This window comes from Ziziphus jujuba, chromosome 2 (assembly GCF_031755915.1).
Source record: "Ziziphus jujuba cultivar Dongzao chromosome 2, ASM3175591v1".
Lineage (NCBI taxonomy): Eukaryota > Viridiplantae > Streptophyta > Magnoliopsida > Rosales > Rhamnaceae > Ziziphus > Ziziphus jujuba.
Window position 1 is genome coordinate 25,037,167 of NC_083380.1, and position 27,309 is coordinate 25,064,475.

The 27,309-nt window shown below is 31.5% G+C and overlaps 3 protein-coding genes across 9 annotated transcripts; 1 reads left to right on the plus strand and 2 right to left on the minus strand.

Annotated features, from left to right (window-relative positions):
* The first annotated feature begins 4,305 nt into the window (after positions 1-4,305).
* LOC107419145 (transcription factor PIF7) lies at positions 4,306-8,958 on the plus strand. Of its 2 annotated transcripts, XM_060814135.1 has the most exons (7): positions 4,306-4,409; positions 4,448-4,636; positions 5,924-6,395; positions 7,427-7,528; positions 7,788-7,853; positions 7,980-8,390; positions 8,663-8,958. In XM_060814135.1, exons 2-7 carry the CDS (start codon positions 4,476-4,478, stop codon positions 8,774-8,776), a joined length of 1,326 nt encoding a protein of 441 aa, XP_060670118.1. In that variant the 5' UTR covers positions 4,306-4,409; positions 4,448-4,475; the 3' UTR covers positions 8,777-8,958. The 2 variants fall into 2 exon arrangements, with proteins under 2 accessions (XP_060670118.1, XP_048328974.2); XM_048473017.2 differs by lacking the exon at positions 4,306-4,409 and having other exon boundaries at positions 4,416-4,636.
* A 7,513-nt stretch (positions 8,959-16,471) lies between these two features.
* On the minus strand, positions 16,472-26,543 carry LOC107419154 (receptor-like protein 6). 6 transcript variants are annotated; one of them, XM_025073341.3, is made up of 5 exons: positions 23,365-26,543; positions 22,087-22,132; positions 21,630-21,735; positions 19,728-21,424; positions 16,472-19,575 (listed from the first exon to the last, which is right to left on the minus strand). In XM_025073341.3, the coding sequence occupies exon 1, from the start codon at positions 26,479-26,481 to the stop codon at positions 24,214-24,216; it is 2,268 nt and encodes a 755-aa protein (XP_024929109.3). In that variant the 5' UTR covers positions 26,482-26,543; the 3' UTR covers positions 16,472-19,575; positions 19,728-21,424; positions 21,630-21,735; positions 22,087-22,132; positions 23,365-24,213. The 6 variants fall into 6 exon arrangements, with proteins under 6 accessions (XP_024929109.3, XP_060670594.1, XP_060670595.1 ...); XM_060814611.1 differs by having other exon boundaries at positions 19,696-21,424; XM_060814612.1 differs by lacking the exon at positions 22,087-22,132 and having other exon boundaries at positions 19,696-21,424.
* On the minus strand, positions 23,431-24,096 carry LOC132800762 (putative receptor like protein 25). Its single transcript, XM_060815025.1, has one exon. The coding sequence runs from the start codon at positions 24,094-24,096 to the stop codon at positions 23,431-23,433; it is 666 nt and encodes a 221-aa protein (XP_060671008.1).
* Positions 26,544-27,309: the final 766 nt, after the last annotated feature.

The following is a 27,309-nucleotide window of genomic DNA, read 5'->3' on the forward strand; positions in this document are numbered from 1 at the left end:
ATATATGATATATTAATAAAAAGTGAATATTTCATTTACATCCTCAAGAAATTTGGAATAAATGCAAAAACATTCCTCAAGTTTTAAATAAATTATCCACATCACCTATAGACAATTTAAATTACTTTTATACTCTTAGTAAAATTAAATTACCTTTAAAATCTTTATTTTCTTTTTCTTTTTGCAATACTTAATTTGAAGGCTTCATAGATTTTTTTTTATATTTTTAATTAAATTATATTTAAAATTTGCGATAATTTTTTAATGTTATTTTTTAAAAAATAAAATCATATGATAATTTTAATTATATAAGCTTTTTAAGTGAGTTATATATTTGATCAACCATTACTTAGTTAAAATTTTTTATCTCAAAATCATCATATAGTTTTTTTTTTCCCCACTGAAAAAGTATCATGCAATTTAAATAAAATTAGATAAAAATATAGATTAATAAAATTTTCCTCAAATCTACAAATTAATTTTTGCAAAATTGCCAAAAAAAATTTCGAAAGAAAAAAAATAATAAAACATATAAAGGTAATTTAATTTTACTAAGAGTATTAAGGATTATTTAGATTGCTATAAGAAAGTTTATTTGAAATATAAGAGATGTTTTTCTATTTATTTCAAGTCTAAAAAATTGTAAATGTTTCATAATAAAAATTTATAAAAGTACTAAAAGTAAAAAATAAATGTTTAGGATAAAAAAATGAAAATAAAGAAAATAATCGTAATAAATTTATAGAACTACTAAGGAAACTGTGGAAAATATCTGAATAGAAAAATAAATATATAAGTATTAATAATATATATAATAATTTTTCATAAAGTCTTATCTACTTATTAAAAAATCAACTATTATTTTATTATTGTGCTACAGTTTATTTTAAAATATATATTTAAAAAAAAATTAAAATGGTAAACCGTATTTTAGATGCACCAAAAACTAGGAAAAAAAAATGTTGTGAAATTACAGAGTTAGCCACCACCAATTGGAAGAAATAAAAGAGTGGGCTAAGCAAAACAAATGACCAAAAAAAAAAAAAAACAAAAAACAAAAAATCAATCACTAATAATAGAAGTACTGTAGTATAATATATAAATACTGCACTTTATATTTATACTTTTTTCTTTTGAGAGAAAAAAAAAAGTATGAAAAACACTTTATATTTATACTTTTTTCTTTTGAGAAAAAAAAAAGTATGAAAAAAATTTCACATCCCATTACATTTTCTTTAATTACATTCATCATTTTTTGGGTCTTCTGTCAATTGCCTGAAGAAAAAAAGAAGTTGTTGCTGTAAAAAACTGTCCATAAAATACAATATATTTTAAGATTTCCATTTTTAAGGTTTAATATATTAAATTTCTAAAAATAGAAAAGTAAATGAAAGATTTAACCTTCACCTTTTTATTTATTACTTTTCAAATGTCACTAGATTAACAAAAAAATGTTAAAAGATAATAATACATGAAAGAAAAATTATGACTATTGATATCCAATTTATCATATATTATTGAATCTTATAAAATTTATAATACAAATAAAAAGAAAAAAAATGAAATTGAGCTTGCTCAATTTTGCCAATCATAAAATAGTCAAGGGTTGGGATTAATTTCACACTTCCCCAACATAGTACATACTCTTCTTTTAAAAGAGTTTAATCTTGATTATTGGGGGATAATTCAAGCATATACTGTCATCAAAATTTAATAGGGAAAATTTCATTTATACCGATTCAATTTTGTCATTATTTTACTTAGATTTTATACTTTTTAAAAAAATATCATTTACCATCTTTTAATTTTTTAAAATTATTAAAAAGAAATTAAAATATCAATTTTTATTATTTTTGCAAGTTAATTTTAATAGTTAAAAATTTAATTTTTATTTTTACAACATTATTCAATTGTAAAATACAGATTTTTAAATTTTTTTATCTTTAACTATTGTAATTAAATAATAAAAACTAATAAATGAATTTGTTATGACATATATAAAAAATTAAAAAAAATTTAATGATGATTATTTTAAGAATATGATATTTAAACGAAATAACAGTAAAATTAAAATGATATAAATGAAATTTATGGTTTGGTATAGTATTAAAAAGACAGGTTTTTTTTTTTTTTCCCTCATTTTTTTTATTTGCTCCAAAGGTGATAAATCATAAGCTAAAGAAGCCCTTTTATGGAATTTTAATAATTCCTAGAAAGAAAACTACGAGAGGGCCAGGTTGGAATTGTAGATGGGTTTGGATTGGAGAAATTGATTAGATGTGACACGTGGCAGCCCAACGTATGGCAATCAATGGGGTTGTAGCCAGGTGTGCATTGTTGAATGTCTGGTTGTGAACAGAGAAAACTCCAGAAATTTGAGTTTCGATGTCGAGCCCTCGGTGGTTGGTTGATGTGACTCCTAAATGATTGGAAAGTGTCTTATCTCCTCAGGGTTGTTTTAGTCATTTTAAGTTATCCGCATACATGACAAATTAGAAGATCATTATAATATTTTGTCGTGAAAATAACTTAAAAATATCCTTTCTCTATGCACTCAATACATGACAAATTAGAAGACCATGAAAATATTATAATAAAGCAACCTGTTTTATTTACCAAAGTTTTTGACAATTATATTAAAAAAAAATTGTTTTTCACAATTATCTTGTAAAATGTAATCTAATAGTTTTTAAAAGATAAAAAATTAAAATCAATGATGGATTAAATTTTATTTTTTTTATGTGAAAAGATTTTGGATTTTTTAACTTTCATTATTTTATTCATTATTGGATAAGACAATTTCTTCTTTCATCTACTATGGAAAATATGAAAGAAATTAATACAATTTTATAATAAAAATTTATATTTTCTTTGATAATAATCTTAATTTCGAATTTAAATCCTTCAAAAATAGAGATTGAAAGTCTTTAAATATACTACGAAATTTTTTTTATAAATTATAATTAAAATATTTTAAGTTGTTGTTCTATTTTAATGTAGTAATATTAATATTATTTCCTTTGTTTTTTTTTTTTTTGGTGTTGATAAAATGGATATTCTTAGCTAAGACTTTCTTCCCTTTTTACCTCCTTATTTATTTATTTTACTTATTTACTTGCAGAACCTCTCAAATCACATTTTCGCTTACTTGTTTATCACTGATCTAGTTAAAAATTGTAAATAGATGCTTTATAAATGATCAAATTCAAAGTCCTCAAAATAGCATTCAATTCATTTAAAAACATAGGGCCAATGAATACTACTACATCGATAAAAATCTTGGCTCAAAGTCCAAAAAGAACATTTTCATTGAAAAGTTATAGATAATTCATTGATAAAGCCACTAGTTTCAACAAAAATTCTGAATTTGAATCCTTCTACTTGCAAGATTCAACCAAAAAGCAAAAAAAAGGAAAAAGAAAAGAAAATTACAACACGACATTAAATTTACAATTATTTCCTTATGGTTCGACCTGAACTCTAAAAGCTCTGATTTCAGGCTAGACCCGATCTGATCTTGGCCCAATGGGCTTTACAAAGTGCAGCTCAAGTCTCACTCAATTAGGTTCTAAAGCCTAAACTACCGTAATTAATCTCTGCTTTGCTCTTATGTAAACTTACTTTAAAACACCTGGAAGCATTAAATTAAAATAAAATACCAATTTTTCAAATTTATCAATAATAATCAAAATTTATTTTATACATTTGTTAGTCTTGTCATAATTTTTTATTTTATATAAACTAAATTTTCATGAAAAAAAAATAATAATAATAACTGACATCTATAAATTGATTTAATTCAGTTTGTTTAATTTTAAATTTAAAATTGAACCAAACTAAACTTATCTCTAAAAGAAATGAAGTAGGAGTTTCGAAGTGGTTGGAAAGGGATGGAAAGTTTCATATCATGAGGTTGTGATTTTTCTTTTTTCTTTTTTTTTTGGGTGTCCTTTTTAATCAATTTATATTGTATTGTTTAATTAAATCTTAAATTGATATTGATGTATAAATAAATCGTTTGTCTTTATGGCATTCTCCTAAAGCCAGTCATCATACATCACGTAAACATAAGGAAGCAATAATAGACCATATTTTCTCCAACCAAAAAACAAAATAATAATAATAATAATAAAAAAATAAAAATCATATGAAGATGATCATGTTCGGTTAAAAGACATATATACCCTTGCTAGGTCCCATAAGGAAGGTTGAGGATAGAGCAAAATAAATAAATAAAGGCATATCCAATTCTCTTGAGAATGGTTGTTTTAAACACCACAAATTTTGTGTAAAATCTCTATCACACCAAAATGTGACATCAAAAAGGGACCAGAAGACAAGGAAATAAGAGGATCCAAAATAACTTAAGAGCTCTCCAACTCGAAATTTGCCCATTCATTTTCACCAAAAGAGAGAGAGAGAGAGAGAGAGAGAGAGAGAGAGAGAGAGAGAGAGAGAGAATGTGGTGAGAGAGAATGAACAGCATGAGTCAGTGTACGGTACCAAATTGGAATCTAAAGCACCAAAGACGAGAACAAGTCGAAGCTGCAGAAGAGAAAAACAGACCCTCTCACGTGCTGCAGCATAACCACTTACACCAGAATCAAACGACTAGCACTAGTCATCTTGTTCCCATGTACGTATATCCTTAATGAATTCTCTCTGAATTATTTTCTCTCTCACTTTTTTCTTTCTGCTCATAGAGTTTTTCAATCTATACATGACGAACCTACTTTGATTTTCTCAGTCATGATAATGGGTTTCTTTTCTTTGTTATAATGGGTTTCTTTTCTTTGTTTCAAAAAATTCTTGTACCATATGAATCTGTGAAACCCACATTTCTGTTATAATTCTCTGCCATAAAATGAAGATGCAGCTCTCCTATGTGTATACATATATGTGTATATATATGCACGCATATATACAAATACAACTAGCTGTTTCTTAACTACTTTTATAGGTAATGTATATGTGAACATATATATATTTTTTGTTAATAGTGCATATGTATATTATATGCACTTTTTCTCTTGTCTGGGAATTTGCCCCAGGATTCATCTGTAATAAGGCAGTGAAAGGCGTTCTATTACTGATAATACATAGGGTGAATTTTGGACAAATTTTATCTAGAATTTGGCAGATGAGAAAAAGGACTATATGTATATCAGCCGTTCCTTTTCAACCTTTTTAGCCATCTTTTCTCTGAAACTGATCTTTTTAGACTTATTTTTTGTGCAAGGATTTCATATATTGTGTCCAGTTTCGTTTTGTTTTTGTTCTTTCATCTCATTACTAGTTGAAAATATGCTTCTCCTCCTTCTGTTCCAACATTTTTATTTTCAAAATTTAATATATTTTTTTCCTCCTAAGCTTCATGTTACTCTCTCTCTCTCTCTCTCTCTCTCTCTCTCTCTCTCTCTCTCTATTTTCTGACTACACCACATCTTTGAACTAGCAAAGGGCAGTGGTTCTTTCTCTTTCTGGTTTATGGTTTCTACATTATTCTTCCCTTCATGAATTTATATTTATATTATAAAGTTTAATTTTTCTCTTCTCTTTTGCATATATAAATAAAAAATCCTTCAATGGTCTAAAGTTTAAACCCCAGCATTTTTGTTTCTATTTCAATTTCTTTCAAATAAAGACAAATAAAAGCCTCATTACTTAAATCATATCAACGAATTAACAAATTAAATAGACCGGTACATTTTTGTCTAGTTTCAATTAGTAATCTCCTTCGTACCACCAAAGTCTTCATTAAATTGTACGAGTACTTTTATAAAAGATATATTTTGATTATTTATTTACTTAACTATAAGACTAGAAGGTTTATTTAATTTCTGAATGTGAAGTTTATATTTGATTCCAATTAGGCTGTTAAATTGTGTGATGTAATTGACTTGGAAATTTGTTCATGTAAAAGGTCAAATAATAATGAAGTAGCTGAGCTGACATGGGAAAATGGCCAGCTAGCCATGCATGGGCTGGGTGGGCTGGTTCCAAATACGGCCTCTGCAAAGCCCACATGGGGTAGGGCCGGGGACACTCTTGAATCACTAGTCCACCGAGCCACAATATCCCAAAAACGTCACAGCAATTTACTCAATCACCACAATCATCACTGTGCCAACCTGGTTGCATCTTCAAGCCAGAGCCAGAGCTATGACCAAGTTCCCCAATTCTCCAAAAGGACGAAATCTGAATCCAAGAACCTTAGTTGTAGCAGTAATGGTATTAGTAGCATGCGACAAGTACCAATGACTACGAGTGCTTGTGTGAGTGGAAGTGACACTACCATGATGACTTCCACTTGGGCTAATTCCTTTGATTCTTCTTATTTGACCTTCAACAACGAAACCACTTTTGAAGATGCTGACACTCATGGCGGATTAATGGTATATGTCTCTTCTTATTTATAGAATTATGCTAGAGTTATTAAAATGTTTGTCAAATATTAAAATTTATTTATTAAATTTATTAAAATATTTATTAAAATATTAAAATATTATTAGTTTATATATTTATATATTTTAAATATAAACAAATAAATTATTAAATAGATAAACAAATTAAAAACATAAACTAGGGTCTATTATAAAATTAAGAGTATGATTGAGTTTTCTTATTTTTAATAAGCTTGGTAGCTTTCTACTGGCTATTAGACGCCGGCCGTAATTGTGCATTAGATGCGGAGCAGAATAAAATTTGTTATAAGCTAGCTAAGGAATCTATATATAGAAAAACATAATCAAGTTAGTTAAAACTGTTTAATACATTTTGTTATTCTCTAGTTTCTGTGATTTCGATGGACATCATTATATTTTTGCATTTTTTTTATTGAATTAAAGTCTTTTAAACAATGATATATATCATTTGATAAATAATTTGTTAGAGTAAATAATACTTTTAGTATTATCATTCAGTTTACAATATTGAATATATGATAAATTATTAAATTTAATAACTAGCTAGAGGGTCTTCGATTGAATTTTTATTTTATTTAATTTTTAAAAGGCCTGAAAAGAGAAGACAGTTAAGCTAAATGAAATGTATTCGTCTCTCTTTTGCCTTTTATTATTCGGCAAAAAGGGAAAGAAGAAATGTTTAATAATTTTGCTTGAAAAAAAGAAAATGTTTAATTATGTACTAATGGGATGTGAACTCTTATAATTCTTTAGGAAAAATATCTCTCTTTATTTGAGCCTCCTATATGAGCTTTTAAAAGCGAGGTAAAATGAAAATAAAACATAATAAATTATATAATTATCCATCCTCAAAATTGTACAAACATATGTATTAATTGCCTGAAAATACGAATAGAAAATCCATTGGATTAAAAAAAATAAAAATTTACATATATATATATATATATATACAAGTTCTTTTGACACACAAAAATTGAAATTAAACTTTGACATGCATGCAGGAAAACCAAGATGAAGATCGAGAAACCAATGTTGAATCCGCAGGCCGCTCAAACTCTACTAGACGAACCCGAGCTGCTGCTGTTCATAATCAATCCGAGAGGGTAATAATTTTAAATTGTTATCATATATATCCTCAAGGTTTGCAGGAAACGGGGCACGACTATGTATGTCAAACTTGTTATCAACACAAATAAATATTAATTATTACAAAAAATTTACTATTATATGCTCTTATCTAAGTTAATAAATATATATAGAATAAGAAAGAATTATTTTTTTAAGAAAAAAATAATTATGTTTATATATAGATATAACATACAAAATTCATAAGGAGTGGAATTATATATTTGTTATACATAGAGGCGAAGAGATAGGATCAATCAGAAGATGAAAGCTCTACAAAAGTTGGTGCCAAATGCAAGTAAGGTAAGTGATACATAAAGAGTAATTAAAGTTTTTTTTTTTTTAATTTTTATTTTCCATTTTCCATTTTTTTTAAAAAAAATTTGTTATAATTCTTAATTCCTTTTGAAAAAAACAAAAAATTTGTAGACTGATAAAGCTTCAATGCTGGATGAGGTAATTGAGTACCTGAAAAACCTTCAAGCACAAGTCCAACTAATGACTACTATGAGAAGTGGTAGTATGCCTCAAATGATGATGCCTTTAGCAATGCAACAACATCTTCAAATGTCACTCTTAGCACGTATGGGCATGGGTACTGTTGGACTAGGAATGGGGATGGGAATGCTTGACATGGCCTCCATGGCTCGAGCCCCCCCTCAATCTATCCCATCCCTCGTTCATCCTTCTCAGGTGGCTTCTACGCCTCCTGCATTTGTTCCTTCTCCTTTCATGGTACCCTCAATGATTCCAACCAACCCTCCAGCTCAAGCAAAACCTGAACATGGCACTAGTTCTTCAGTTCCATTGCCTGACCCATATTGTGCTCTTCTAGCTCAAGTATGTGCATGCTAAGTTTCAATACAATAGTTTGAATTAAATTTGAGTATGATCACTTCATATATTTAGAAGACAAATCTCAAATAGAAGATAAACTCATATCTTTTTGGATGCTGGATTGTACGACTGTAATATTTTAAATTTTTTTTATTTGCTCAAAGTCCAACATCCAGAACGAGCTCTCTCAAACTTGCTTTGCAATTGATGATGACATTACCTAAATTTATCTTTGATTGCTAATTATCTTTAACATGGTGTTGATTTTGCTGCAGTCAATGAACATGGACCTCTATAACAAGATGGCAGTACTCTATAGCCAACAAGCTAATCAGACCACGCAAGCAACAGGCTGTCCATCTAGGTCAAGCCATCCGCAAGAGGATTAAGAATGAAGTACTAATTATTATTATCCAACATTTTAGTAAAGGAAGCACATCAATTAAGTTTAAGTGGGTTTCAAACTACAACATTGTAGAATCTAAGCTATATTGTAATTAAAAAGTGACATTGAACGTTTTGTATTATGTGATTAAAACAATTTGCATAATTGAAACTTATTTTTAGTGCATCCAATTCCAGTTATATATAATTTTCTTTTTTATGTGTAAATATATATTTGAGTTTTGGACCATCAATCACTATGCATGTCAACAGCAAATCATTAAATTGATCTTCAACTTTGTCCATACATATTTATGTGGAAAGAGCTGTGCAACTTTCCTGAAGTTGACCCTCATTTAATCTATTTTTGTCCATTCTGATAATTCTAGATATTGGCATTTTTGCTTTCATTCCTGGCTAGAGGAGTTGTACCACTTCTCTGCTTCCATCTTGCCATTTGCATTCTTTGACGAATCGGTTCATTTGGTATGTCGGCCGAGGAAGAATTGAGATTAATGAGGTTGACATCCGCAGTTCTGAGAAGATTGCTTTTGATTGATGAAGGGGATTTGGGGCATGAGAGTGTTCAAGATTTTCAACTCATTGAAAATAGTTTCTTGCTGTCAATATAGGCAGATAACTGAAAGAGACCCATGAGAAAATGAGCAAAAACCAGTATGAACAGCTGATAGTTAACTGATTTATTGCAGAATTGAATAAGCAGTTTGAGATATTAAAAGAGATAGTTTTCATTGGGTCCAAATATAGAGCGTGTGTGACCACCCTTGAGATTGAGATTGTGTGACAGATCCAAATCCTTCTTCTCCACGATGTGGACCATTACACTAATTTATTGGAATCTTGATTTTTATGAAATTCAGACTTGGTTTTAAGTAGAAATACCAAAATTTCCTGTATCTAAAAATCCATGAAGAACATAATTTTATGAGGAGTATTTTAGCAAAGGTTACTTCATATTATGAATTTATATGTCTTAATAAAAAACGTGATCAATGGGTTTCAAAGAATGGAGATTTTGAGGACAATTTGCCTTCTTTTTTAATTTTTAAATCACAGGCTGTAAACAGAGGATAGAGTGGAGGCAATGTTGTTTTTGTACATCTGGAAGAGATACAACCTCTAATATTGGACTCACTCCAACTCCGATCAAAACTACCCAATTTAAAATTAAAAAAAAAAAAGAAAAAGAAAAAGAAAAAGGATATAATGGAATTGGACATCTTCTACCTTCTTCTGCATATAACTTTCTATTAAATTTTGACACTTGTCAAACTGAAGTTATAATTTCTATGAAGCATAGGATACAGGTTACTAAACAGGGTAAAAAATTGTGAAGAATAATTTACCGAAGCAGAAAAAATTAAAAAAAATTGCTAATTTCCACCCATTAATCAATGTCAACTAAACAGATATCTTTCAAAAAAAAAAGAAAACAAGAAAAACAGATGTCTCCCAATTAGTATCATCTTTCAGAATTTCCATACCTTTTTCCAGTTCCAGTTTTAAATCAATTATTGCAATTTTATCAACCTGGTTAAAAACCATGTATATAAATCACAAATTATATTAGAAAAAAATAAAGCACATTACATTATTGAACTTGATGAACCTTAGCTTAGCATGTCATATGAAAGAATATGTTTAAAAAGCTAATTATTTACTATTTAACTACTTTGATAATAAAAAAATTAAAATTACTGAATGTCCATAGGTCTTTACTCTGCCTCTGCCTAAGCCTTCTTCAACAAGCCCGTTGGGCTCAAATTTGACAGGAGAAATATGAACAACCATTCTTTTGTTTTTTTTTTTTTTTTTATTATTAATATTTTCTGTATAATGAAATTTTCTATTTCCCATAATCTCATTCTAGTGTTTGTTTTCTATTTCCCATAATCTCATGGTAGTATTTGTTTCCTATTATTGAATAGGATCATAGGTGCCTAAGATAACTTGGGCGACATGGAAGTGGTTACATTTGTGTTTTATTTAAATAGGTAGTTTGGTCTTTCCACTTAATAATTTTGGAATATATTACATATTTAATATTAAAAGTGATAATTCGTAAAAAATATAAAACCTAAAGGTAAGTATCTGGAAATAAAAACACACACACACACACACACACACAAATAAATTGTGTAAAAAAAAATTTAAACTTTAAAATTACTGTTTATAATTCTTCTAAAAATAAATAACTTTATACATCATGAATTTACCTATTTTATAATAAAATCTAAAGACAGGTGTAAGGGCTAGCAACAACACACAACCCTATGAAACAGGGCATAGTAAGAGTATTTCCAATGATTTTTTCTATTAGAATTTATGTAGCATTAATTTTGAAAAATGTTCATGCTTATATGATATTTTTTTCTATTTAATAGATAATATTTTAGATAATTTCTTTCCAATGGATTCTGATTAAAATATATGTTAATGTATAATTTTTTATTTTAAAATTATATCTAATTAAAAAAAATCAAAAAATTAATTTTTTTATTTTAAAATCGTTTTTAATTAAAAAAACTAAAAGTCCACATATGAGTTATTTTTTTTTATTAAAAGTTAATTAAAATAAATAAAACATTGATTCAGTTTGTCTAACAGAGCATTTAAAAGTAGATAATGTTTTTTATAATTTTTTTTTTGTCATATCAACTTGACAGAACTAGTACACAAATTCATTAAAAAATTATTTTAAAATTATTTATTTATTTATTTAATATAATAAAAAAATTTTAAATGAATATAAAACATTGAAGATGCTCTAGACAGGAACCCAATTTGCACATTTGGAGTTGTAAGGCAGCGGGGCTGGGTGCACGGGTGTCAAGGCCTAGTGTGTGTGTAGTGGGCTGAGCTCAAATTTGAGCAACCATTCTTTCAGTTTTGGTTTTTGATTGATATTTTAAATTTTATGGATTAGATTGTAATATTTAAGAGTTTGATTCAATAAACTATCATTCTTTTTAATCAAATAAAATATTTTTATAATTTCTCTCTTGATATAGGCAAAAGGTAATGGTTAAAAAATGTAAATCATCATATAAATTTATTGCTTTCAAAAAAAAAAAAAAAAGAAGCATGTTAAACCTTAAAACATTGTCCTTTCAAAAAAAAAAAAAAAAAAATGATTGATAGTCAATACCATGACTGCATACAAAAATTAATAATATACGTCTTGTATGCTATACTTTGTCCAGAATGAATTAAAGAAAATTCATTTTCCTCCATATTTTTGGTAGAAAAATTTATTATAGGCAATTGTATTATTAATCATGTATTTACTTGTAAACCTACATGAACTTCCCTAAGGCTTTTGAAAATTACATAATCCTTGAGTAACAATTACCAGAACAAATGTATTACCCCCAAAAAAAAAAAAAAAAAAAAAAAAGAACGAATGAATGGGTATATCTATGTGTTTTTCAATTAGTGGCTTTGTTCAAGCTCTTAGGAGAAATCAAACAAAACCCGACTCATAATTTATAGTACTATCACTGCCCATCGCAAAATATTGCTCTCTAATATCTATTCCCTTCAATTTCATAGTAGCCAGTAATCTTATTGGTCATCAATGGTTGTATCATTTTTCAAGAAATCTAAGTGATCTATCCATGGGTGAATGGTGATGAAACAGAGACTTTGGTCTGAATGAAACCTACAACCATTCTACTCAAATCACATTGCAAAAAATGAAATTTCTCATTTTCACTTCTACCCAATTTCCCCTGGAATCCAACTAAACACATTTCATTCCTTTCAAATTAAATTCCCATCATTTACAAAGTTATCAATCCCTTTTCCTTCTTATAGAAAGAGCCCCAATTCTCAGTCAATTTTTTTGGTGTGTCGCCTATACTGAACTCCCACATTGCTAGAGATTACATTATAATATGTATTTATTAAGTTTCTTAGGTGTGGCTATGACTGCCGAGCCAAGTAACGAGAGCTTGTAACTCAAGTGAGGGCTGTAAAGTGGTTGGACAGCAGCTTGACCTTCTTGGTAGGGTTGGCGGGTGCACAAATCTGGCTTGCCCATTCCAAGTTGAGAGTTGGGCCTTGTGGATTAGGCGAAGGCTCGGACCACTGAGTTCTTAGAACAGAGGGCACCGCGTGAGGCTGGTTTCACAGAGCAGCGATAACCTCCCGCTCTCAGCAGTGGAAGGATAACGGGCCGGCGCACTGTCAACCCATAATGCCTAGTGGGCTGAGCTTGGCTGAACAACCTTTTTTGACAGGGCTACTTTCGTTTTCTAAACCAAAAATTCTGCTTTATGCATTTTCTTTTTTGACCAAAGTTTTGTTTAGCATCATTCTCATAGGGCTTGCCTTTCTTGTAACAGCTTAACCTATTTGTATTGAAGATCACTTCAACCATTTCATCTTAACTTTGAATTATTATTAGTGGACATTGAGCTTTTCACCTTTCATTGGCCATCTTCATTGTGCTTTGTCTGAGAAAAAATAAGGTTCATACTTTCATAAAAAAATCAGCTTCTAAGGGAAGAAGAGATTTCATCCTCACTTGTTAAAGCAATTCAAGAATTTAAAAAATCGATCATTTATCTTCTCTGAAAACTATGTGTCTTCTGGATAGTTTTTGGATGAACTTGTCAACATTAGCTACGTATGAAGTTGGTCCTACAGATATGTATGAGGAAATGCTGCTCCATTGGAAGATTGCTTTGAACAAAGCCGGTAATTTTTTTGTATGGCATTTAGGCAAAGGGTATGTAAATCTTCCTCGTAATTTATCAATTTGTTTTATACCTTTTATATCCATGTTATAGCATATATATATATATATACACACACTCACAGATCATGGTTTACCTTGTTAATATGTACGAAAGTAGATGCTATTCCAGAAAAGTTTAAGTATTTGTGTTTCAAATATTTATAATTATTAACATACCAGCTTAATTATGTTAAGCTTCAATGCCATTAGCTACCCATAAAGTGGAAACTATCATCCTTATCACTTTTTGCTTTATGCATATAGGCCACTGATACCTTTGCTATTATGGTAAGTATTTCATTTGTCAATTCTTAAGAATTAACTTTTACATGGCAAAAGAATCTCGATTTAATTTAGAGAATTGTGGAAGTCGCGTTTGAGCAAATTGAATTGCACACCTCTTTTGCTGCCAAGTATCCAATTGGAACAGAAAAGTGTCTAGAAGCTTTGGGTTCATTATTTGAAGTGGGAGTACATAACAATGCCTGAGTGACAGGTTATATGGAATTGGTGGTATAAGACGTACTGACTATTGCCAAACCTGCTTTCAATAAATTTGCCGATGAGTATTCTATGTTTGGTATGATGGAAAAATGGAAGGATGGAAATAAAGGGATTGAAAAGTGGAGGCAGAGAAAATGTTGAGGTTGTTTGGTTTAGAGGGAAAAGGGAAAGGATGGAATATCGGATGAAAAACTCTCCATTCAAACCAATCCCTCCTAAATTGGAAGGATTTTTAGAAGAAAAGTTTCCCTTCCTCTTTCCTATACTCATACATTTTCATTTTTGAAAGTTTTTTTTTATTCCTGTTCATTTTTTTTTTGTTTTTTTTGTTTTTTTGTTTTTGTCACCGATATGATTTTGTTTTTTCACCTTACAAATCTTTTTATTTCTTTTCATTTTCCATATTTTTAAATTAAATTTTTTTTCCCTTCATATCAATCATATTTTCTTCATTTTTCTTAGTCATTCATTTTCAGTTTTTAGCAAGTCATAAAAATAAAAAAAAACCTCGAGTTTATTTTATAAATCTTTTATATGTAATTCTTTTTTTTTCCCTTACATTTTTTTTTATACATATTCATTTAACTCTTTTTTATTTTTTATTTTTTTTCATTTTCTTTATCTTTAACTTAAGTTTTTTTTTTTTTTTAAAAAAAAAATTACTCATTCATTTTTAGTTTTTAGCAAGTATTTCCATTTTTACTTTATTTTATTTAATTTCAAACTCAAGTCTTTTTTGTTTTGTTTTTCATTTTTTTTTTTTTACAATATCTTGTATGTCCCTTTTTTTTAAAAAAAAAAAATAAAATTTCCCTAAAATTTTGTATGTTTAGGCAAACCGATCAAACATATTAGTAATTATGTAAAAACTGATTAATGTCAAAAAAAAAAAAAAAGAAGGTTTATTATGTAATACACCAAATTTTAGCCTACGTCCACCGTCCAAAGAGAATCCTGCTTCCATTGATCAAGAAATATGTTTACAAATCACCTAAGAGATATTTCAACACTCAAAAGTGTTTCCCAAGAAAATCTCCAGATTTTCTCTCTCACCCTCTCTTTTTCTCAGATTTTCCCACTGATTGAAGGGATCATACCTCTTGCACCTATCTGCACATATGAAAGCTCCTTAGCGGCTCCTTACCACAGCGTAAGCCTTTGTTATGATAATGTTAGTCATAAAATCAAAATAAAATTGACATGAAGTACGTTGAGAACTGTAATAAAAATTATCACTCACTTTAGTCTTTTAGCCACAAGAATTTGAGTTCTCCTCCATTAACAACAGTACATTCAACTATGTGCTCATCTTAGTCTCCTTGGTGGGATCAGACCAAGATTCTTAAGCGTCAAATATGGCCTCCTTTGAGGTGATTATAAATCCGATTATCAATCTAATTACGAGTCCTCAACCATATCCTATTGAAAGAGCTTTTCAACTTAAACCAGCTAATATTGTATTTCCTGATTCTTTACTGTATTCAGAAGGTGGCAAGAGAGTTCCACACTTTTTTGACAATGGAGGACCACATAAACCCCAATTTCCCTCAAAAGAAGAATTTGAGAATATCCCTAATTGTCCGGCCTGAGGTATATTAGTTAAAAATATATATTAGTAAAAAAAAAGAACTTATGTAAAATAATAATAATAATGATTAAATTGATTTAACAATTAAATTTTCCTTCCAATCATTTTTTCCCTTTTACACCAAACAAATGATGAAAAGTTACTTTCCCTTCCTCATGTCAAATCAGACAAGATGAGGGATAGATATGAACTTTTCCATTCCTCTTTCTTCCATTTTTTGTTTCCTACTTTTCATTTGTTGTGGAATTCAAAGAGAAAAATAAGAATAAAAGAAAGAACACACACAATTTAACGAGGTTCGGCCAAAGATTGCCTACGTCCTCGTGCTTCTGCTTTTATTATCTATTGAGGAAATTACAAGCTTGATAGGTTCTCCAATGGTGATTCACACAAAGAACACCCACAACCAACCCATAAGCCCCCTTTTCACCCTCACACAGCTCACTCACAAAGGTTTCACAAAGAAACACTAATTACCCTTAGTGACTTCTTCCAGGATTTGACATAAATCTGCTGAGAACACTTATAGCATGTGCCAGATCTGGCCTTGTACTAATCATTAAGTACATAATAGATCCTATAGCACTAGAATATGGCACATCACTCATATCCTCTTTTTCCTTATCAGTAACTGGACATTGATCTATGGACAATTTATAATGTCCACCTAAAGGAACACTAGCAGGCCTTGCTTCGCTCATATTAAATTTGGAGATTACCTTCTGAATGTATGTAGTTTACTAAAGCTTCATCTTTCTATTTCTTCTGTCTTTAACAATTGTCATTCCTAAAATTTTTCTAGCCTACCCAAGTTCTTTCATATTAAACTTAGAACTGAGTAGTTGCTTCATAAAATTAATGATCTTTGCATTTGGTACTGCCAGCGACATATCATCTACATAGAGAAGTAAATATACAGCATTTGCACTCATTTTATCCTTGAAATACAAGCAACTATCAAAATTACTCCTTGTAAAGCCAGCCTTTAACATAAAAGTATTAAACCTTCTATACCATTGCCTTGGGGATTGCTTTAAACCATAGAGTGACTTCCTTAGCAAGCATACAAGGTCTCCACCCTTTCTAATAATTTCATATCCCTGTGGCTGCTTCATATAAATGGTTTCTTCCAAGTTCCCATGAAGAAAAGCAGTTTTTACATCTAACTACTATAATTCCCAATCAAAATGTGTAACCAAGGAGAGCATAATTCGAATAGTAGTATACTTCACCACAGGTGAGAAGATTTCATTGTAGTCCACACCCTCAACCTGTATGAACCCCTTTGCTACCAACCTTGCCTTAAACCTCACTAGATCAGACTTAGTTAATCCTTCATTGACTTTGTAGATCCATTTGCAATCCACAGTCCTTTGATTTGAAGGAGCTGAAACTAGATCCCAAGTATGATTGTCATGCAGAGAATTCATTTCTTCATCCATGGCCTGTTTCTATTTCCTTGCTGCTATGGATTCCATAGCTTCCTTATAATTCTTAGGTTCATTGTTTGAAAAGTCTTGAACACCAACCAAAGCATATGCAATGAAGTTAGCATAGCTATATTTTCTATTTGGTATTACTTTTCTCTTGGTCCTATCTCGAGTTAACAAATATCCAGGTGAAGCAATGATTTTTGATGGTGAAGAAGCCTGTTGCATTTCCCTTTCATTATCCAAATCTGATTCTGAATGCTGTGGTGTTCCATCCTGACTAGCTTCAGATCTGTTCTCCTTTAAGGCACCTCTTTCCTGGTGATTTGGTATATTATCTTCAAGTACAGGTAACTTTACCTGTCTAGTCTCAGCTTGTTGCTTATCATCAATACCTGCACTGTTAGTCATCTTGCAAGGCATAATATTTTCATTAAAATTATATCTTTACTAACAATGACTCTAACCTTCTCTATCCCAGAGTCTATAACCTTTGATCCCTTGAGAATACTCTATGAAAACACATTTTAATGCTTTGGGTTCAAGTTTTCCCTGATTGGTGTGCATATGCTGCATAACCAAATACTCTCAAGTGACCATAGTTTGGCATCTTCCCTGACCAAATAGACTCTGGTGACTGAAAATTCAAAACTATAGAGGGTGACAAATTAACAATGTGCATAGCAGTCATAACTACTTCACCCCAAAACAGCTTTGGTAGACCTGAGGATACCAGCATACACTTTACCTTGTCTAACAAAGTCCTGTTCATTCTCTCAACAACACCATTTTGGTGAGGTGTATGTTTTATTGTCCTATGTCTTAAAATGCCTTGAGTTTTACAAACATTGTCAAACTCTTTATTACAAAACTCAAGTCCATTATCAGTCCTTAAGGCCTTCACAGACCTATTAACCTGCTTTTCAACCAGCAACTTCCACTCCTGAAACTTGCTGAAGGCCTCATCTTTAGATTTTAACAAAATTAACCAGACCTTCCTAGAATAATCATCAATTATGGACATAAACTATCTATTTCCACTTTGAGTAGAAACTTGAGCAGGGCCCCATAGATTAGCATGTACATAATCCAGTACAGTTTAGCTCTACTTGTACTTAAGTTGAAACTAAGTCTATGTTGCTTACCTAAAATACAATTTTCACAGAAATCTAGTTTGCTTATCTGATCTTTACCAAACACATTTTGTTTATTCAAATAATACAAGCCCTTTTCACTAATAGGTCTTAATCTATTATGCTATAACACAATATTATCAACAGGAGTCTAAACAGAAGTATTGCAAGAATTAAAAATAGCTTCACTAAGCAAGACATATAGGCCATTTTTCTTAATACCCTTAAAAGCAACAAATGAGCCTTTTGATATTCTCATTTTTCCATTTTTAGTTTTAGAAATATAACTAGCATCATCAAACATACCAAGAGAGATTAAATTTCTCCTCAAACCAGGAACATATCTTACTGAATTAAGAGTTCTGGTGGTGCCATCATACAGTTTAAACTGTACATTACCAATTCCAACTACTTTACAAGAGTGGTCATCTTCTAAAAGAACATGTCCTCCCTTATATTTTTTATAAGACTGAAAAACATCAAGGATTGGACACATATGGAATGAGCATCCTGAGTTTAGAACCCATTCAAACTTGTTTTGTTCAATGTTAGCAACAAAAACCTCACCAGATTATTTATTAGAAGAAATAACAGCAAGATCACCACTCTCATGGTTCTTGCTTTTATCATCTCTCTTTTTCTTATAACCAAACTTCATAATATGGCCTTCTTTCTTACAGTAGTAACATTTTTGACCTTTTGTTCTAGCCTTAGATCTAGAATGGTCTCGACTCTTCCCCCTTAAAGTCAATATTTCCAGAATTCCTAGTGACACTTCTACCTCGAGCACTAAGCCCTTCACTCCTTGATTCAGACTTTAATTTTATGTCCCTGGACTTTAAGGAACTGATCACTATATCCAAAGATAGAGAATCACGACCATACTTGATGGCATTCTTGACATCTCTATATGACTCAGGCAAAGAATTTAACAAAAATTACAGCATTATGTTCATCACTGAATGTAACTTTACAATTAGCAAGATCCACAATTATTCGATTAAACATGTCAAGATTAGTGTCTAATTCTTTTGAAGTATCCATTTTAAACCCAAAAAACTGCTCAAGTAATAAGATTCGATCTGGAAGTTACCTTAACAAATAGAATTGCTCGAGTTTATTCCACATCTCAGAGGTCTTTTTTACCTCATCTACCTTCCTGAGAATACTATCGGAGAGATGTAGGATGATCCTACTCAAAGTAATCTTGTCAATTTCTAGCCTCTTGTCCTCCAGAAGATCTGCTGGGAATGATCTGTCTATGGCTCGAGCAACCTTCATTTGCATAAGAACTGCCCTCATCTTTTTCCTCCATGGTAGAAAATCCCCCTTGCCATTATAGATCTTCACCTTAATTTTTGAAGCCATTGTTAAATCTTCAAGAAACCTAAAAAATTCCGAGAGTAGAATCTTTCTAAACACATAAGAAGATCCAAGAAAACGGGCTCTGATACCACTTGTTGTGGAATTCAGAGAGAAAAACAAGAATAAAAGAAAGAACACACACGATTTAATGAGATTCGGCCAAAAATTGCCTACATCCTCATGCTTAGGTTCTCTGAGCTTCTGCTTTTATTATCTATTGAGGAAATTACAAGCTTGACAGGTTCTCCAATGGTGATTCACACAGAGAACACCCACAACCAACCCGTAAGCCCCCTTTTCACCTTCACACAGTTCACTCACAAAGGTTTCACAAAGAAACACTAATTAACCTTACAGAACTCATTGAAGAATTGAAACAGCAAGGAAAGATCAGAACTTTCTCTCATAAACCCAGAAAATCAACTCAAGAAAAAATGTTCTGCGACTCTGTAATTTTTTTGCTTACTCGAAGAAGAAGATGAATATTAAAATCTAGTGTGGACTAAACAGCTTTTAACCCCTTATCATAACCAACCTAACAGCTGCACCTGTTTTGCATGTGTTTCAGTTAATTAAAAACAAACTCCTAAATGTCGTCGTTCCTTTTGATATACTTAAACTCATTAAAGAAATGCTGTCGTTCCATCCATCTTCTTCTTTCTTTATCTGTGAGCACAGGTTTGAATACTTGAAGCATAGCTGAACTTTATTTCCTTAGCTCTTGAGGATTAATTCCTCACATCATCCTTCTCCTACAGAACTCTCAAGGTTTCCAACTTCTTGGCAAGTTAGAGAAATGCCAAAGCAATATGGTGGCTTGATTTAGTTACAGGAAACACTTTTATTCTCCACCCTCCTATTGCTAGTACCCAATTTTGTGATAGGAGGCCTAATAAGCCCACATGTTTATTTGGGTTAGACTTTTGGTTAAAATTCTAGTAGAGGGGTAGACCCAAGCTATCGTCATGGGGCTTATGAATGGGAATGGCTGGTTGGTACAAAGACTATAACAAAGGCCCAGCCTATTTATTGATTTAGCCTTCTTGGGGGATATTTATAAAGTTGTGATATAAACAAATTATAAGCTTTAGATAGCACTTAGAACAAATAACCAACTCCTTTGAAGAATATAGGATCACCATATGGCCCGCAAAGCTTTGAATTTGAAGCCCAAACATGTATGCTACCACGCCTTAATGGAGTCGTATCCAAGCCCAATCTGTTTTGGTTATATATGATTGACTCCAGATAAATTTTTAATGTCAATATTTTCAAATATATATATATATATATATATATATGAAATGAAAAGATATTAATTGGACTTTGGCAAAATCCACATATGTAATAAGGCATGCTAATAAATTATGCACTTAAGCGAATCTTGCATTTGGAACCACCTCATTTCTCCTAAGAAACTAATTAGGATCAGTAGTAACATGTGCAAAGGCTTACCATGACTCACTTTGAGGTTTTATAGCTTTTAGAGCATTGTGAAAGAACACAGTACTGGCAATTTTCCAATAGCTTCCATCAAATTCATAAATAAAGAATATCATTGCATGCTATATGGAAAAATGTATTCATGTAGATCTGTGCATCAGCAACAAAAATGCATGTATGGAATCTGAATATGGTGCCCCAAATCTTCAAATTGTCAATATATATATATATATGTAATAATTCTCTGTCTGTATTGCTTGGGGTGGATGAAGTCCTCTCTGCTTCTGGCTTTGAAAGACTAATTGCCAAAGTTGCATTTGTTTCTTTCTCTAACACGCGACAAAATCGAACATTTGGTAGACTAAGATTTCTCTATATTGCACTGCCATTAGCACATTTTGTTTCTTCCAATCATGGTAGCTGATACCCTGCAGCAACAAATACATGAAAACTTTCATTTGATATGAGAAGATGATCAAAGTTCAAACTGAGATTTATGATCAGTCATTAGCTTCTTTAGGATAAGTGAAAACTGCAGTCTAAGCTTGAAAGTGTCTATATAGTCACAAAACCAAAACAGAGCGGCACTGTTTTAAGAAGCAAGAAAAAGATTGATAAATGCCTTTTATGTACCTGCACAAGTAGAGTTTTAGGTGCAACATGTCAGCAAACCAGTCTTCATGGTTGCTTAATTTGACTTTGGCATCTTCGCAATGATTCAATTTACTCCTCTCGATATCTAGTGTTTGTCAAGCAAGCAAATTAAGATTTCATTTTATTAATTGAATTAACAGAATAATTGTAGAAAAATAGTGGCATTTTTTTTTTATTGAAATTATAAGAAAATACTTATGTCGGTACATCTAGATTTCGTAAATTTTTAGAATTTATTTTGTTATGTAAATATGCAAGGACCGAATGTTTTTGTTCAAATATAACCAAAGAATCGAATGCTTGACTAGCTTCTACTCAATGGGCTAAAAAAATGAGGTACTGGTGTTAATATGCCTACTGTACTAATTTAAATATTTTTTGAACATGAAAATTTGGAACAAATACTTATATCCCAAGAAAGTCCAAATAATCTGACCTTAGAAGATGTCCAACCAGCATGAAGCACTTGCCTTCATTGTATTCTGTAAATACGTAAAGACTGATTTATGTGAAAAAAAGATTACAGGTGTTGGAGATTTTAGATCATGCCAAGATTGCTTACTAAGATGACAAGGAGACTATTCATAGTTTAGGAAGTCTATATGATTAAAAGTACATCAAACTCAATAGAAGACCAGAGCAATATCTTTGAACCTTCTTATAACACTCAATTTCATTAATCTAATAAAGCTCGTAAGCTTTCATAAAACTAGAAATGGCAACAAGAACACTCAGCTTCTTCCAGAAGAAGAAGATGCTTTTTATAGAAAGCTTAGAGAAAAACACAAAATGCATTGTCTTTTATTTTTATTTTTATTATTTGCTGAAAAGGTGGGCTAAAACACTCCAACAACAAAGCGAGGGGAAGGAACCCGTAAGCTGTTAAAATTTTCAGACCACCAAACAAAAATCTCACAGCAAATAAACCAGAAAAATACTGTAACTAACAGAGTAATAACGGCAAGATAGAAACAAGAAAAACAAATATGATGTTTAAAGTGGTTCAGCCACCAAATTGTAGATAATCCTGCTTCTGTTAATCAAGAAATATGTTTACAAATCACTCATACAGCTCACACTCTCAAAGTGTTTCCCAAGAAAATCCCCAGATTTTCTCTCTCCCTCTCTTTTTCTCATATTTTCCCATTGAAATTGAAGGGAATTATCATATGTCTTGCACCTATCAGCATATATAAAACCTCTTTGCCGACTTCTTACCGACCCCCTCTCAAAGAAACAACACTTAAACGGATGCCATATGAGCTAATTCCAGCAAAAAATATATAAATAAAATAACAGGGGCCTCATTTGGAAGAAAGGGTGAGTTATAAAAACCCATCAATAAAACATAAACAGTCAGCTACAAACAAATCTCCAACCTCTTATGGAGGCAAATCAAAAGATTGAAAGCCTAAAGAACAAAAAATGACTTAAATTTGCCAAAGAAAAAATGCTTTGTCTTTAGAAAGATAAAAGTAAAACTAACTATTTTTTTTTAATAAACCAGACAAATAGAATTTAAATGGGATGACACTGTTTCCGTAAAATACAAATTACTAACTAAATGGTAATTAACTTGTAAACTGTAATTGTAAATTATTTAATAAATCGACAAATTTTCACAGCTTTAGCCGCTGTTATGATGATGTTAATCATAAATCAAAATAAAATTAACATGAAGTACATTGAGAACTGTAATAAAATTATCACTCACTTTAATCTTCTAGCCAGAAGAATTAGAGTTCCTCTCCATTAACTTCAAGTACCTTCAACTATGTGCTCATCTTAGTCTTCTTGGTGGGATCACACCTAACTTCTTGAGCATCAAACATGGCCAACTTGAGGTGGTTATAAATCCGATCATCAATCCAATTATGAGTCCGTATCCATATCCCTTTGCAACAGTTTTCCAAGTCAAACCGGATAATATTGAATCACCTGATTCTTCGCTGTATTCAGAAGGTGGCAAGAGAGTTTCACACTTTTTTGACAATGGAAGACCACATAACCCCCAATTTCCCTCAAAAGAAGAATTTGAAAATGTCTCAATTTGTCCGGCCTGAGGTATTGGACCCACAAGTTGATTTTCAGATGAGTTCAAGTATTCAAGAAATGTGAGCCTAGTTAACTGATGAGGGATTTCACCACAAAGCTTATTATTAGAGAGATCTAATGATTCAAGCTCAATCAAATTCCCTAAAGATGAAGGGATGTGTCCTGAAAAATTATTACTTGACAAGTTGAGCACGATTAAACTTCCAAGATCCCCTATTGCCCTTGGAATTTCTCCATAAAATTTGTTGTTTGAGAAATCAATGCACCCAAAGAAAGTGAAAATTCTAATGTACATCATTTCTAGTCCCTTGTTTATCATAGACACCGAGTAGAGGTAGTAACTGTCACCAATGTAATTCAATTGTGACTCACTATGTGAAGTTTCTATCATTGAAATCCAATTTTGAAAATAATGTGAGGGTAAGCTTCCACTGAAATCATTGGAAGATAGATCAATGATAATTAAGCTCGCAAATCCTGAGAAGTTATGTGAATACCATATTGGACCTTAAAATTTATTGGAAGATAAAATGAGAACCTTGAGCTTCGATGACAAACTCTGTAGCGAATAAGGAAATGTGTCACTTATCTGATTGTGGCCGAGATTTAAAACTTGTAGCTCTTTGCATTTAATAAGTGACTCTGGAATCTTCCCATGCAAATTGTTGTAGCTCAAATCCAATATATTTAATTGGCTTGTTTCCCCACATGTTCCAGGCATAGTGCCATGGAAGTTGTTTCTTCTTAGATTTAGAACTGAGAGAACACTATTGAAGCCACCCAAACATTGAGGAATAGTACCGCTCAACAGGTTACTTGATAAATCAAGATATTGAAGGCCCCCCAATTTGCAAAACAGTGGATCAATTCTTCCAACCAAGTTATTTTCTGAAATGGAAAAGTAAATGATGGACATTGGTGGAACTACAAGTGATCCATGTAACTTATTGGAATGTAGATCTAGAAAATACATTGTCTTCCATGGGAGAGTTAAGGGGGCTTCTTCCCATCCTCTAATGCAGTTGTGAGAAAGATTCAGCACACCAATTGTCCCAATGCTCAGTAACCATTTGGGAATTGGATCGCTTATCCTATTGTTGGAAAGATCTAATATGTACAATTCATCTTGTGTTTTCAGGAATGTAGGAAACTCACTAATGTTGCACGAGGATAAAGATAATTCCACAAACTTGGGAAGAGTGGAATTCCTACTTGAATTTGTTATAAGAAAGCCTCGGTTATTTGAAAGATCAAGATACTGAAGGTGACTCAACTTTGAGAAAATGCCAAAATCAAGACTGCCACTTAAATGATTTGAATCAAGGTACAATCGGTTGAGCATTGTTAGTTTGGATATGGAACTGGGAATCTGTCCAGATAATTCATTTCCACTTAAATACAATGAGTCTAAGTGGGATGAATTAGAGATTCTGTCAATATTGAGATAGCCTGAAAACTGATTGTTGTCCAGATACAGATCCATCAAAGAAGGCATTTTAAATAAAAACGAAGGAATGACTCCACTGAAAAAATTTGTTGAAAGTTCCAACACTTCCAATTGTGTGAGATTTTTAAGTGACAATGGAATTTGACCGCTGAAACTATTTCGACCAACATCTAAAATTTTCGATCTTTTGAGGTTTCCAAGAGAAGAAGGTAATTCACCACTAAATTCATTAGCCCAGAGGAGAATTTCAGTGAGCTTTGCAAGGTTCCCTACTGTGTATGGAAGCTGACCTTTGAAATTATTATGGGTTAGGTCAAGATATGTGAGTTCAGTAAGATTCCCAAGCGAAGAAGGAACAATTCCAGAAAAGCTACACATTTCGAGATTCAAAAAATTCAAGAATTTAAGGTTGCCAATTGAATTTGGTAGTTTTCCTGAGAAAGTGGTGTTAGAAAGAGCCAACGACTTTAGCATACTGCTAGAAGGAAATTCAGGAAGAGAACCGGTAAGATTGTTGTTATCAGAAAGATGGATGAACTGTATGTTAGGCAAATGGAAGATATTATTTGGGAATTCACCATGCAAATTGCAATCCTGTAAAGAGAGATGTGTCAAAGAAGATAAATTTGCCAAGTGAATAGGTAGCCGGGAAGAAAGATCCACCCAATCAAGGTGAAGTTGTCTTAAATTGGTCATGTTTTGGGTAAGCCTTCCCAGCTCTCCTTCTCTCATATGCAAAAAAATATCACTAGAAAAGTATATGTCACCATTGAAAGAAAGATCAAGTGAAATCAAATTTGCGAGCCTTGAAATTTCAGATACTGGAATATGCCCAGAAAACATAGAGTTAGAGAGGTTGAGATGTGTTAACCTTGTAAGTTGGCCAAACTTTAAAGGAATGGGCGATGAAGTGAAGTTGTTGAAGGCAAGGTTGAGATTTCGAAGATGAAGCAATCTGAAAAGGCTGCTGTTAGAGTGCAGAGGTCCATGAAGCCAACTGTTGCAGAGGTTAAGGCTTATTACATGACCAGTTGCCATATCGCATGAGACACCATCCCAAGAACAGCAATCACTGCCAGCTTTCCAGTATTTCATCTTTGGGTAGGTGTTCTTTCCAACCTCCTCGTCATAATATGAAAATTCATGCCTCTTAAATGTAAACTCTGTTTTCAGTTGGAGCAAAATAGAGGTTTGGTGAGGGTGGCAATTGGAAAAAGTAGTGGTGGTGGTAGAGGAATTCAGCTGCAGAGAATGCACTGAGTCAAACAGACAGGGATATGAGAGGATCACCACAAAAAGCAAGAGGAACTGATACATATCCCTCTTCATTTTTACCAGGAGATATTTGGTATTCCGGTTGGCTTGTTGTAAGTACGTTCTTGTTTTTTCAGTGCTATTTATAAATGGGAAACCTTTTTTCTTTTTCTTTTTTTTTTTAATTTTTTAATTTTTATTTTATTTTAATATTGTTGAAAGGTCTTGTGTGGTCCACCACCATGTCTAAGTTCTTCTTATCTTTTCCCTATTTTGTTGGTAAAGTCTTTGTATCTTTCACTGTGTTTGGTCTAGTCTTTGGCTCTTTGCAATGTGGGGATGGTCTACAAAGACTTATCTTCCGGTCAATAGGATAAAGTGTTTTGGCCCCTTAAATGGGATATTGAATTTTAAAGTGGATTGAATATTTTTAACTGAATATAGACAAGGAGTGGCAGCGTATATTTTGAGGCAATCAGATATAATGAAATTGAAGAAACATAGGTATAAAAAAGGAGAAATTGAAGTTTAATTCAAAGGAAATATATGCTTTGCTATGCTCTGTGAAACGTTACAAATTATAAGAGACTATGCTGTCTATAGTCATCTGATGGCGGTAATTAAGGAGTGCAAGAGTTGGTTTAAACCCCACTAAGCTAATGGTAACATTTTTACGGCTAAGTAATTACAGATTCTAACTAATTAATCATAATTAATGAAGGCCAAGTAGATCAACCATTCACAAATACTTTCTTCTAAATGAAGTTCTCACTATGAGCCAAACATTGCAAATTACCTTGTAACAATATGTAGCAAAATTATGCTTGCATATAAAATCAACTTTGTATCTTTGTGATACACTGCATTTATTCACATTACATTCAAAATCCCTTCACAGAGGCT

Coding starts and splice junctions, on each gene's coding strand:
- LOC107419145 (XM_060814135.1), top strand. CDS start 4,476: ATGAACAGCATGAGTCAGTGTACGGTACCAAATTGGAATCTAAAGCAC. Junction 4,637..5,923: donor ACTAGTCATCTTGTTCCCAT/GTACGTATATCC, acceptor TTCATGTAAAAG/GTCAAATAATAATGAAGTAG. Junction 6,396..7,426: donor ACACTCATGGCGGATTAATG/GTATATGTCTCT, acceptor ACATGCATGCAG/GAAAACCAAGATGAAGATCG.
- LOC132800762 (XM_060815025.1), bottom strand. CDS start 24,096: ATGATAGAAACTTCACATAGTGAGTCACAATTGAATTACATTGGTGAC.
- LOC107419154 (XM_060814615.1), bottom strand. CDS start 26,481: ATGAAGAGGGATATGTATCAGTTCCTCTTGCTTTTTGTGGTGATCCTC.